General features: G+C 45.3%; 1 protein-coding gene across 1 annotated transcript; it reads right to left on the bottom strand.

The window, feature by feature from the left end:
• Positions 1 to 6,627: 6,627 nt before the first annotated feature.
• On the bottom strand, positions 6,628 to 11,285 carry WFDC8 (WAP four-disulfide core domain 8). Its single transcript, XM_045833165.1, has 4 exons — positions 11,177 to 11,285; positions 9,880 to 10,047; positions 7,697 to 7,837; positions 6,628 to 6,776 (listed from the first exon to the last, which is right to left on the bottom strand). The coding sequence occupies exons 1-4, from the start codon at positions 11,283 to 11,285 to the stop codon at positions 6,628 to 6,630; spliced, it is 567 nt and encodes a 188-aa protein (XP_045689121.1).
• Between the last annotated feature and the right edge of the window lie 2,593 nt (positions 11,286 to 13,878).

The raw sequence follows: 13,878 nt of genomic DNA, 5'->3' as shown, positions 1-13,878 counted from the left end.
TGTATTCACTCAGGTAGTGAACCCCACAGGCATGCCCCTACCACCTCCAGGACCAATGTGGTGCTTGGACCAGCCCTTGTGGCTCTTACTCTGATGGCAGGACTCACCTCTACAAAACTGTCAGGGAACTTTGAAGATTTATTACTCACAGGTCCCAAAGGATACACAGTAGGCTGGAGGGCCACAAAGCAAGGTCAAGGGCAGAGAGAGGAGCAGGAAGTGAGGATGTGGGGCTCTGGCTTTATTAAAGTCCAAGTGTGGGGTATATAGGGTTTCACAGTTCACTCTTTATTACAGAATTGGAAGCATAAAAGTGGGAATTGGGGCATGGGAAGGGAGAAGCAGGGTTGCTCCAGGGGTCAGCCTTCTACCCAGGGTACTCAGGGCTTCCTAACAAAGGGGACTCCATGCATGGGGGCAGTCTAGTCCTTTATCTAGTTGTTTTGCTAATGGCTGTGTCTTCGGCTGGAAATAGGTTTATTAGAGGTGGATAAACACCTCTTTGAAATAAACTCCTTTGCCATCAAAACCTTAACCTCAGGTACTTACCGTACAATAAAAAAGCTTAATGCCAGATGCTTAAACTACACAATTCCATCCCGTCAACTTCAGTGTCTCACCAGATCCCCCACAGACACTAAGGAATAGATTTTCTAATGAACGACCGAGACGTCTTCAGCAGCCCTGTCCCTCTTATCTCTACTACCTGCCTTCTCCCACACTCCGCCCCGGAGGAGATGGAAGGCCGAGACACCCAGGTGCCAGGATTCTGAGGGCCCATCAGGTCCCGTTTCCCCCTCTTCCAGGTAGGGATCACGAAGGCCCTGCAAAGCGAAAGGTGTCAGCTAATGTCACCCGGCAAGTGAGTGTCAGAGACAAAGTTGAGAGGGAGCTGAGTGTCTAAGTTCTTGCCACGGGCCACTAGGGAATTTTCTGATATTAGTGTAAGTGTGATATTTTACTATGGAGTTGAGGGTAGGGAGGAACTGTGGGTCCAAAGAGAATGAAAGTCACGCCCTCAGTGAGGACGGGGGCTAAAGACACACAGAGTCGACAAATGTCCAGCTGGTTCCCAGGGCTCCCAAGCAAGGTAAAATTTTCTCAAAAGTAAATGAAAACTCAGAATTTTTTTTAAGCAGGAAACAAAACACCTTTATTTCTATCAAATTAAAAAGTATGAATAATCCTTAAGTAAGATAATCAAAATAATCACACAATGAATAGTTAGAAGAGCATTTACAGATTAGATTTAGATACTTTGAATTAAGCACATACACCCAAATCACCGAAATCAAGAGGGCTGATGGCTTTCACACCGAAAAGACCCTGGCTCATCCTAAACACGTGACTTCTGGTCAAGTGGAGTTGTCATTTCACAGGACAGTAAACCAAAGAGACATTAGGTTAGAGAGCTACTTGAGCTCAAAAGAGATCACAGTGAAACGGCACTGGAACCCAACAGTGTCCTTCAGAGGTCTGTTTATCTAAAAAATAACTGTATAAAAATCAGGAGTACAAATTCTCATAAAACTAGAAAAGCCCTCTAATCCCTAGCACCTTGGGGCTGACATAAAGACTGACTTTTTCTTCCCTTTACTCGTCTCTAAATTAAGTACAAGTCAGTTTGTTTTTATTCAGTACATTTCTGACTTTACAGCCAAAGCTTTACAAATGAAGAAAAGAAAGGTGTAATGAAATGGAGTCAGACACACACTAACGCCAGGGAGAATCTAGGTGCACCACTCCTTTGGGAAGTGTTACAGAGGAACCTTCTCCTTCAAGAAAGAAGCTGTGCCTCTGGGAATAGCCCAGTTACCGCTAAGGAGGAGAGGACCACCTGTGCCACACAAGCGCTGTCTCCCTTTTGGACATGCCTTACCATCCCCTTCTCACTCTCCTGCTTGCGCACACAAACACACACATTTATTAGGATTAAACTGGGAATTCCACCCTGGCTGATGTAGCTCAGTGGATTGAGCGCGGGCTGCACACCAAAGTATCACAGGTTCGATTCCCAGTCAGGGTACATGCCTGGGTTGCAGGCCATGACCCACAGCAATGGCACATTGATGTTTCTCTCTCTCTCTCTATCTCCCTCCCTTCCCTCTCTAAAAATGAATAAATAAAATCTTAAAAAACAAAAACAAAAAACTGGGGCATTCCCTGAAGTGTACAGATCATGGCATTTATTTTGGCCACAACTGTGCAGTTTGTCAAAGGGAAGATAAGGTACGGCATTTATAAACAACTGTAATTATAACACATCCGAACGGCTGTAGGAAGCAGATTTGTCTTTGTCGCTGGTATACAGCTCTGTGGTTTCCCGACGTCTGGGTCTTGCACTCGTCTCCTCTGGAAACCAGCCAGGATCACCTAAATATGGAAATGGATAATAGCTTATGACCAGACCACGTTCTTGTATTAAAAGAAGTCTCCATTACTGGGTTCTTCTTTTGAAAAGCCAAACAGACAGGGGAGTGACTAAAGATGGAGGAGAAGACAATTCAGACTTGGACCATGACTCTGATTTAGGAATTGTCTCTCTGGCGAAATTAACCACAGCAAAGAAAGGTACCATCAGTTAAGTGAAAGTGATTAATACAATTCATCAGCCAGACACGGATGCGTCCCAAGATCCTGTAACCAGCAGAGAACAAATGAGACATATGCTCTCTGTAAACACAGTGTGGAATTACCACGAGGACCTCCATGTCCTGTGTCAGCATCAGAGCCCCAAAACCAAAGATCCCGGGAGGGAGCAAATATGGCACACTGCTTTAGCTATTAACGAGAATGGAGAGCTCCAACCAAATGAAAGGCACCAAAAAGTCCCTCAGTGTTGAAAAGGCTTTAAACACAGCAACATCTTTAAGCTCTGATTAAGAGGGAAGGCTGTCAGGATAAGGGAAAGCAAAATGACTTCGCAGCCTGTTACAGTCACAGACTGTGACGACAGGTGGGAATCTCAGGGACCACCCAAACTACTGTTTCCACATGACAGCGAAGCAATGGTGTTTGTGGCAGTAGAAGGAAATCCAAGAAAAGCTATCCCTTGAATTTTACTTTGGTCCAAATATTTTTTAAAAACTTTAATTTTGTAAAATCGTTGAAGGAGTTTGTTGAAGAAAACCAGAAATAGACTTCTTTTAGGTCACTGAACATAAAACAAGCAACATCTTTCAAACACCCTGGGAATGATGTTTGTCTTTTATTGACCTCACCTAGCAAAGGTTCCTCGGTCACCGGGCAATGGCTGAAACAGCCAGCACTGTTGAGACATAGAGTGGCTCTGAGATCTGCTGTGGCCTTCTGTTTGGCTGGGAGGAAGCGGAGGAGGGAGGAGTAGATCAGGGAATCGGGGGTTGCACCATTTCCCATATCCTGCACCTCTCCCCAGAGTCACTCCCAGGAACGGCAAAGGACTCTCACTGGGGATAAGCACACAGCGCAAAGAAGAATATTTTTAAGGCAATGGGAATAAATGTCATCGTCCCTCCCAGAGGAGAGGAACAATTATACGAAGTGACCACAAACTCTGGAAACCAAGCAAATCCCTAATAAATGACTTACTGATATTACATGACAATGAATGACAAAGTAGTACTGTCTATAATTCTAGACTTTATGGCCACCCTATTGAATCTTTGGAATAGAAAAAAGATTTTGTTTTCTTGTAACTACAAAGCTGTCATACTTAGTCTAGGCACAGCCAGGGTGACGTGTGTCCTCAACTCCACTCTCTTTACCGACTATTTATTCTATATACTCATATTGTCGAGTTCCTCCCAGGAGAAAAACTCTGCCAGTATCAACGTTTAGCGACATTTTCAAAATACGTTTTTTAAAATCTTGAATAAAAAGGTATTATTTTAGTTCCGTAATCCCATGTGCTCTTATTGCATCTGCCCATAAGATAGGATCTTTTCATACTTATCTAAGTGTATCTTTCTTATTTCTCGAGGCCTTCCCAAAGACTCTGTGGATTTTATGTTTTCACAAGAAAGACAGGCACGGAATTCACGCATGAGAAGCAGGTCAGCAGTTGAACCCCCGCCCCCCCCGCCCCAGAGCTCACTCCCTGGTGTGGGAAATCACTCAACCCTGTCCTCTGGGGCTCAGCTCTTAGGAAGGAATTTTGGAGGGGAAAAGGCAACAACTATCTGTGTTACTTAATAGCCTAGGAAGGGAGAAAACAGATGTAAAAAAAGACAGTGAAATAAAGATAGCAGAAGCTGTCCTTTCACTCCAGGGCGTCTGAGAAGAAGAGACTACAGAGCACGGACGGAAGAAAGAAGGTGTCGCTCCTCACAAAGAAACATGAACTGTGGGCACAGTCGCTCCAGGTCAGAGAAGTGACCACGGAGAGCAACTGGCTGTAACCTCATTGTCCCCAGAGGGGCACATGCCAGGGAACATAGGACGAAGCCCAGGCCGCAGCCCTCGGCATTCTCAGGCCCCCTGGCGCTACGGTTCAAAAGTCTTTAGGGGATGGGGACACTCAGAGAGCATCGCCGTCATGGCTACTGTGGCAACAACATGACTGTCACATCAGCTGGAGCTTGGGTCACACACCGTTTGAAATCCAGCCTAGTCCTTGAGGACCTGGTCCTTCAGTTCAAGAAGCTAGCTGAGATGGCTTCTCAGCATAGTTCAGGAATTTCAGAGGGATAAAAGCAGTAACTATCTATTACTTAATAGCCTAGGAAGGGAGAAAAAAGATGTATATAGCAGAAGGAAGAAATAGCCTAGGAAGGGAGAAAAAAGATGTATATAGCAGAAGCCAAAGCCTTTCATCCCAGAGTGTCTGAAGAGACTCTATGAGGCATGGATGCAGAAAAGAAGGTGTCACTCCTAAAAGGAAAAATGAACAGTGGACACATGGGATGAATGGGTCTATTAATAGCAGCTGTCTGAATGGAAGGTAGATGAGTGGATTGGTAGGTAGGTGGGGGGGTGGGTATAGGAATGATGGAAAAGCATGGTGATGGCTATTAGAGAATGTGTATGTATGAAAGATAAGTAGATAGATAACAGGTATGTGAGAGAAACACTGGATTTAACATGGGCAGCTGGATAGGCAGAAGGAAGATGAGTGGAAAGGGTAAATGGATGGGCGGGTGGGAAGGCAGATGAGTTAAAAGGCATGTCAGTCAATTAGAGGGCCAGATGAATGGACGAATAGGTGAGCACATGAACTGACCAGCTGGTGCATAGGTGGGGGGATGGAAACACGAATGTATGAATGAAAACATTAACCAAAGTTAAAGATAAGAAAGGAATTATATGGAGAATAACTATGCTACTCCAAAACAGTACATTTGAAAATAGAGAGAAAACAGATCCATTTTAGCAAACATAAAAGGTCAAAATTTACAGAAGCTGAGATAGAAAGCCTGTGCAGACGATAAGATGAAGTATGAAAACATTAGTAAAAATATACCATCAGAGAAGGAATCTCAGATGCTTTTGGGGTTTTGTCTAAACTTGAAAGAACAGAGAATTGATACACTATTTAAAATAATGCAGATCATAGGAAACATAGGTTAGTTTCCCATGCTAGTTTTTGGAAGTAGTGTGACTCAAATAGCAAAACAAAAGTCATAGACCTATTTTTCTTTTGACTATAGGTGTGAAAATTCTAAATAAACTATTTGCTAAAAGAACCAAGAGTGTATTGATATGAGTATAACCTCAGTATAACTAAGGTAATTCTAGAAATGCAAGGATGGTTCAACATATATATATTTAATATGTTATTATAACAACAAATTATAAGAGAAAAGTCATTATATAACTAGATGCCTAACAGGTATTTGCCAAAATTCAGCAGTAATTTCCAATAGCAGCAGTAAATGGATAAAAAGGAACAATCCACATGTGATAAAACTTGTTTATCCCAAACCCAACAGCAAAGGCATTTTAAGATTTTATTTACTTATTTTTAGAGAGGGAAGGGAGGGAAAGAGAGAGAGAGAGAGAGAGAAACATCAATATGTGGTTGCTGGGGGCCGTGGCCTGCAACCCAGGCATGTGCCCTGACTGGGAATCGAACCTGCGATGCTTTGGTTCGAAGCCCGCACTCAATCCACTGAGCTACGCCAGCCAGGAACAAATGCATTTTATACAGCAGAAGACACTGCCTTTAAAATAAAGGAACTGTATAGGGATGGGTGCCACTGCCTTTATTTTCAGCATTATTTTGGAGGTTCTACATAATATAAGACAAGAAAACAAAGTAAGTTGTAAAGTTGGGAAAAAATGAGAGTCCAATTCATCATCTTCAGATGACATAATCACATATACAATCAGAGTAACCCCCTTCAATACAGTTACACTTAATAAGACACTTGGTCAAGGTAGTTGGATACAAGACAAAATCTATGTCTTTTTATCACACTAGTCGCCATGAACGATCTCGAAGGAAATATTTTTGACTTGCCCTGGCCAGGTCCCTTGTTTGGTTAGAGCATCGTCCCAATCTGCCAAAGTTGCAGGTTTGATTTCCAGTCAGAGCACATGCAAGAATCAACCGATGAATACATAAACAAGGACAACCACAAATTGATATCTCTCTTTCTAAAACTCAATTAATTTTTTAAGAGATTGTTTAAAGAAAACACGTTTCACTTACTGTGAAATCATTACGGGCTCCAGGCACCTGAGCCCGCAGAGCGAGCAGCACTTCTCTCCCAGGGGGCAGGCCTCGTCGTGCAGGCACTGGGGCTTCTCGATCTTCGGGCACGACAGGGGCTTTTCTGGGCAGGAACCTGATTTGACTTCATGGGGTAAAACAAAACACTTGACTTTGAAATCCTTGATTCTAGTTGGAGACAAATTTGGGGTAATCTTGGGAAGCCTAAACAGGCTTTTGGTCTGATTAAGCCTCTTATCTTTTCCCCTCGAGTAAAAATAGAGTGATGGAGGCAGAGTATCAACTTATCAAAAAGTCTTGCCGTCTCTGACTTATAACATCTGATAGCGTTCCTACCTGTCCCTACAGAAGGGATGGATTTGGGTTATCTAATCCCAGAGTGCCAGAGACAGGAGTATTAGAAATCACCCAGAACTTCCTTGTTTTATAAAGTGTAGCAATTGAGAGCTATGTAGGGGGAATTAAGTTGCCTAAGGCCACACAGATAAAACAGTCGAGAAGTTGAAGTGACTGGAAAAGACTTGACCCCTTCCATCACACCACACTGTCCCTCAAAACATTGACAATCCCAGGGACAAGACCATACATCTGAGCACTGAGTGGCAGAGTGAGCACTAGCCACAGAGGCTGGAGAGTTCTCTTCTACCCCAACAGCATTTTGCTGCCAGTCTTTTCGCCAGCGCACCTTATAGGATGTGAATATGCTATGCATGCTCGGAAGTTCCGTGCAGACACAAGGGCTTATTAAGAATATACTCAATGGTTATGATTTTTTTGTATAAATAAGTGCATATTGTCACCTTGCAGGCCATCGAAGAACGAGATGCAGAATAAATGGGATTGCATGGGGAAAATGGAGAGTGGCCCCGTGCACGAATGGCTTTGAAGAAGAACACATAGTCTCCCAAGATAAGGAGGGCGACATGAGAGAATTGGTTGGACGTCAAAAGGACAAAAGTTCCCAAGAGACCTCTAAGATCACCCTAAGACACAGCATGGCACCCTTAGCCCAGTAGACTTTGGGAGATCTATCCCAGTCCTCACCTGTCCAGGCCCTGGCACAAGCAAAGCCACACATGGATTCACAACATTTATCCATTTGAGGGCAATCAGCGTCACTCCTACACCAACCCGAACATTCCACACGCTCCTCGAAAGGGAAGAATGGGCACTCTCCTTTCTTGACTAAAACAAGAGCAGACATGAGTCCCTTGGAACCCCACCCCATCCCACTGCCCCTTCAAACAGCTTCCCCTTCTCTTCAAAACGAGTATTTCTTGCGACTTAGTTCATTCTGCCCACCTCCGGCAGGGTGGAGGAACGAAAGGCTCACATTTCATGGGATGCAGTAGAAAGAGAGTCAGGACCGGTGTTCGACACCCCAAGTTCAAGCCCCAGTCCTGCCAATAAATGAGTGGCTTCAGTTTCCTTCTCTATAAAATAGGAGTAATTGTGTAAAATCTACACAAATCCATATAAGCCATGTTAGGGGATTTGGTTTTGCTTTGAACAGGGAGCGACAGACACTGACTCACATTTTGAAAGCATCGTTGTGGATATTGGGTTGGTCGTAGACCGTAAAAAGGGAAGGAGAGAAGCTGGGAGACCTGTGAGGGACTGTTGCCATGCTCCAGGTGAGAAGATGGCATCTCACATCAGAGTGATAGCTGTGGAGGTGGGAAGAAGAGGTCAGATTCTGGATCTATTTTCCTAACCTAATAAGTGTTGTTTGAGAAAGGGAGGTATCAACGGTGATTTGGGAGGTATTGTTGTTTTTCCAGCCAAGGTGGGGAGATCCATGGACACAGCAGGGTTGAGGCGGGAGAGCTAAGCTAACCCATCCAGGCTTTGACAAAGTGAATGCAAGGCGTTCATGAAATCCAGATGAAGCTATTGAGTAAGTGGTTGGAGCTTGGGAGGTCGATCTGGCTGGAGATACACATTTGTGGGTCACTAGCACATCGATGGAATTTAAGTTAATTCTTCAGGATTTTGCACGTCTCCTGTTGTCCTCATCTGATTGCAAATTCTACGATGGCAGGAAGTGTTTCTTTTTACTTCCCCAGGTTAGACTCAGGCTGTGGTGTGATTGGTTCTTAGAGCTATTGTCAAATTCTCTGTGGGCCCCAAATCTATCTCTCTCACAGACCAGCTCAAGCCCACTCCCGTGGCCTCTTCTTCCTGCTGGCCCTTGAGAGAGGGCCAAGGGCTCGTCCACTGGCATGACCCCTTACAGCCTCCCACAGAGGGAAGCCTGTGGTCTTAGCCTCATCAGGTCAGATCATAGGATCGCCCTGGCCACTCAGGCTCACTGTGCCCGTGGAATTACAGCCCCAGCCCTGCGAGGACCCACTGCGAATGCTTGGACAACTCACTTTACCACTTGGTCACCCTTTCCTCGTCTGTAAAATGGTGGCAATGGGACACCTCTCAGCCTGCCTCCCGGAATCTGAGGTCAAAATGCTAATGCTGTCTTTGTAAATCACACAACGCTACACTTTGAAGATCAATGGTCAGCATCTCAATTGTTACCATTGACTGAGCCCACACTACTGGACAGCAACCATGTCCAATCTTTGTGTCCTTGATCACATATGATCCCGCCAACAACCAAATAAGGTCTTTGCTATCGTTCCAGTATTAGAAGGATGAGGAATGAAACTCAAAGAGGCGAAGAAATTTGCAGTAAGTGAGGAAGTAGGATTTTAATGCAGGTCACCTGGCTTCTAAACTCTGTGGGATCCTGTCTCCCAGCATCACTGGTGAGGGTCGTTATACAAAGGAATGCATCCACAACCCTTACCTTCACCCTACCCTTCTCTTCACCTACTCCATGCTCTACCCCTACAACGTGGGATTCCAGAGCTGACCTGTCTACACTTTGATCCTGAAGGAGTCCTCAGGTGGTACTCAACAGGTCAATGTGATGAGGAGACACCTGCTTCTAAGGGGTAGACCAGGCTCTCAGATCCCATTGGCCAAAGATTAACACGTTATGTGCTCTATCTCATTTTTTAGCACAACTCCTTTAGGTAAATACTCTTATTATCCCCATTTTATAAACAAGAAAACTGAAACTCAAAAAGGCAGGTAACTGACCCAAGACTGCCCCAGCCAGTGAATGACAGAGCCAAGACTTGAACCAAGACAGTTTAACCTCAAAGCCTGGGTCTCTATTCTATTTCTAGTTAGGCTAGCCCTCAGGTTGCCAAGGATAAAAGCCTTACCAGCTGAAGAGCAAGCCGCCATGCAGTCCTTCTTGCTGAGGAAGTTGTTGGTATTCCCATTGCAGCCTCCATAGTTAAACTGTTGGCATTCATTATGTTTTAAGACATAATACCAGCGCTTAGTAATACTCTTACAGCGTCCTGGGTCTACAGGCAGCATGCAGGGTTCTGATGGTAAGATGCAAAGAGGGAAGAGCATAAAAGGTAGCAAAAGAGGAAAGGGGTCAGGCCCTCAGCCTTTGTATAGTACATGGTGTTACGGCCCAAATCCTAGAAAGAGCCATGGTCACTAAGTGTTCTAGTCCCAGCTCTACTACGTATACTCTATGGCGAAGAGCATCTCTGAGCACCATTTCTATCTTGCAAAGGATATCATGCCCCGTAAATAAGAAAACTTTGGAACTGATCTTTCCGCTGCTCTGAGTTTTGGGGCAGGAGGGGCAAGACTTGTTTAGCAACTATATCCAAAGTGCCTAAGACAGTGCCTAACACATAGGAGTGATAAAACATTGAGAGAGAAAAAAAAGCAGCCCCTCATGACTAAACACTTTTCTGATGCTCAGAGCTAAGTCATGTTGTTCCACTGTCGGACATGAACAATCTCACAGGACATTCACCTCACATAAGGTCACTCTGTGTCCACGATAATGTGACACCAAAAAAGAAATCATTGTGAAATCCGCAAAATATCAAATCCTGTGAGTGATTTTTGCTTCTCTACCAATTATAGCTCTGTCTTCACTCTAGCCTGCTCTCTCTACAGCTAAGATTCACTGAGATACTCATAGAATTGCCCCCGCTCACTTAGACCCTCCTCAAAATGACTCAGTCAAAGCCTCAACCCTATGGTAGATTCAAACAGCTTCTCACTGAGATGCCCCAGCTTGTCTACGGTGAACCTTCACCCTCACTGCAATGAGGAATCAACCCAACGTGTTCGACTACATGTGCTCCGGGTGCTCTTTGGCCAAAGAGCATTGACAATAGATATTTGCTGAATCAAGCTGTATAAAATGCACAGTTCCCTATTATTAGGAGCTTATTACTTTGAGGTACCAGAAAACGTCCTTGGAGGCCAACGTGTCCAACAACAACTCCGGCCTCTAAGCCACCATTCAAACAGTAGTCTCTTAACACACAGTAAGCATGTCCTTGAAGGCTGGGAGTCTAATTAGAGGAGGAGCAAAGCTCAGACCTTGGCCTCTTTATCCTGCCATCCCAGGGAACTGTCCAGCCAGGTCTGGACCAGGCAGGAAGCAGGGCACCTCCAAAGGCACCTCAGCCAGGAAGCCAATACCTTCGAAAAGATCTACGCACTTCTTCCCACAGGCGAAATAGCAGCACTTCCTTTGTCCCTCACAGTCGAGGTCGTTTCCGCACAAGTCCGGAGCTCTAGCCTCACACATGACCCTGTCTTTGGGGCACGCTCCTTGTTTCCCTGTAAGAAAGACATGTCTGAATTCACATCCCTTGAGAGTTTCAGCTCTTCTCCCACGGCAAAGGTGAAGAGTGAAACTCTCCCAGGCCTGTCCTCTGCCTTTAAGCTTCAGTTCTTGCTCTGCCTGCATTTAGGGACTGGAGCTGCTGCCCACCGTGCTCAGCCCATTTAGGCAGATCTGAATCAGAAAGGTGTGCCCAGGGAGAGTCAAAGGGGAAGCTTCTTGGATTCCAGGGCAGGGGATTAAATAGGGACCAAGATTCTCACCTTAGATCCAGGAGCTCCTATCTCCCCTCAAAACAATATTTTGCCCTGGCTGGCGTAGCTCAGTGGATTGAGCACGGGCTGCGAACCAAAGTGTCGCAGGTTCGATTCCCAGTCAGGGCACATGCCTGGGTCGCAGGCCACGGCCTCCAGCAACCACACAGTGATGTTTTTCTCTCTCTCTCTCTTTCTCCCTCCCTTCCCTGTCTAAAAAAGATAAACAAATAAAATCTTTAAAAAAATTTAAAAAGGATATCCTTGATAAAATAGTAAAAATTAATTTTAAAAAAACTTAATATTTTAATGCCTAGTTTCTGCCTCTTGTATGTTAGTTGACAGGGGAAATTAATTCGTGAGAAATAATAGAAATATTATGGAAATCGGAGTCAGGAGACCTGATGTTGGCTTCTGACTCCCTGTGAGCTCAAGACCACCTGGGTTCTGCTATATCACTGCACAGGTACGTCTCAGGGGGAGCGACATCTCGAGTGGAAGAAGCACTGTAGGTGAGGCAGATCTGGCTAGGGAGCCTGACTCCGACACAGCCAGCTAAAAAAGCCTTGGGGGAAAAAAGGCCTCCTTTGTCTGCGTCATCATTGCCGCATCTGTAAAACGAGAATCTAATCTCTACCTTATGGCTGCTTACAAGAATGAAACGGGCTGCCTATACTGCACTTTTCGCAGGACCTGGCACATGCTAAGAGCTTGGCAGACGGGGGTTTCTTTTTAGGGCTGCGTATGGCATCCTTATGGCAGTGCTTTTAGGAGGCACAGTTCTACAGTGTCAGCCCTCCACATTCCCACCCTCTAGTGAATGAGTCAAGCACCTATTTAGACCCTGCTGTGCAGAGATTTTGCAGAGGGAATTAAAGTCTTAAGTTAGTTGACCTGAAGACACAGAGATTATTTAAGTGAGCCTGATCCGATCTGTTGAGTCCTTAAAAAGAAGTTAATTTTTTCCCTAATTAATAGAGGAGAAGAGGCCAGAAAGATCCAAACTCTAAGAGGAACCTGTTATGCTATTAGTAGCTTTGAAGGTGGAGGAGGCTGAGTGCCCAGGAGTGAGGGCGGCCTCTACAAGCTGACAGGCAGTAAGGGTTTTTTTCTTTAAAGATTTAATTAATTTATTTCCAGAGAGGGAAGGGAGGGAGAAAGAGAAAGAGATAAACATGAATGTGTGGTTGCTGGGGGCCGTGGCCTGCGACCCAGGCATGTGCCCTGACTGGGAATCGAATCTGCGATGCTTTGGTTCGCAGCTCATGCTCAATCCACTGAGCTACGCCAGCCAGGGCTGACAGGCAGTAAGGAACCCTCAGTTCAACGATAGCAAGGAAATGATCCTGCTAACAACCGGTGAGCTTGAAAGAGAACCCCGAATCCCAGGTGAGAACTGCAGCCTTGGCTGACACCTTGGTTCCAGCCTGGTCAGGACCTGAGCCTAGGATCCACACCCACCGCGCCAGACTCCTCACGGACAGGGAACTGGTTACGCGGCAGCAGAAAGCTGTTACAGGTGTGGCTCCGTGGCTCTAAACTGAACATCTCTCCAGTGGAACCTGACCAGAGACGCGGGACCCTTTCAAATAGACTGAGTGCACGATTACAGAAGTTTAGATTTACAAACACTGTAATAACCATTAGTATTAACCTCCTAATTTCATAGATTTTTAAATGAGGTCAAATAGGATATAATACAGTGACTTACGAGACAGTGTGGGGCTTCTAATCCACGGCTCAGGCCAGAAGCCCCGCATCTCCCCTGAGGTCTGGCCACTGAGACTTGTAGCACCTTGCAACTATATTTCTCACCCCTTAACCTAACCTTAATGCACCCTCCAAGGATAACCTGAAGCTAAGAAAAGCATATGGTTCCTAATCTGAGGGGTACATCAAAATATCTGTGCCTCGTTTAGCAAATATAGACCGTGGACTAAACCAGAATCTCTGGCAGGGGTGTCCAACCTGCAGCTCCCGGGCCACATGTACCCCAGGATGGCTATGCATGCAGCCCAACACAAAATCGTAAATTTACTTAAAACATTATGAGATTTTTCGTGATTACGTGTCACAATGTATTTGATGTGTGGCCCAAGGCAACTCTTCTTCTTCCAGTGTGGCCCAGAGACACCGGCATTTTGGACACCCCCGCTAGAAAGCAAGGCCAGGGGGACCAGAGTCTTTCAAGTTCCTAGGTGATCCCAAAGCAGCCGGCTGGGCTCCAGGATGCGGGCTGCTACTTGGGAGCCATGTTCTGGGTCTGGGCCCAGGGAGAGTTCAGTAAATCGTCTAGGAAGACC

Source organism: Phyllostomus hastatus, unplaced genomic scaffold (genome assembly GCF_019186645.2).
Source record: "Phyllostomus hastatus isolate PE091 unplaced genomic scaffold, TTU_PhHast_1.1 phas_contig_17, whole genome shotgun sequence".
Classification (NCBI taxonomy): Eukaryota; Metazoa; Chordata; class Mammalia; order Chiroptera; family Phyllostomidae; genus Phyllostomus; species Phyllostomus hastatus.
The sequence above is the reverse complement of the archived record's forward strand: the minus strand, read 5'-3'. Positions and strand labels throughout refer to the sequence as shown.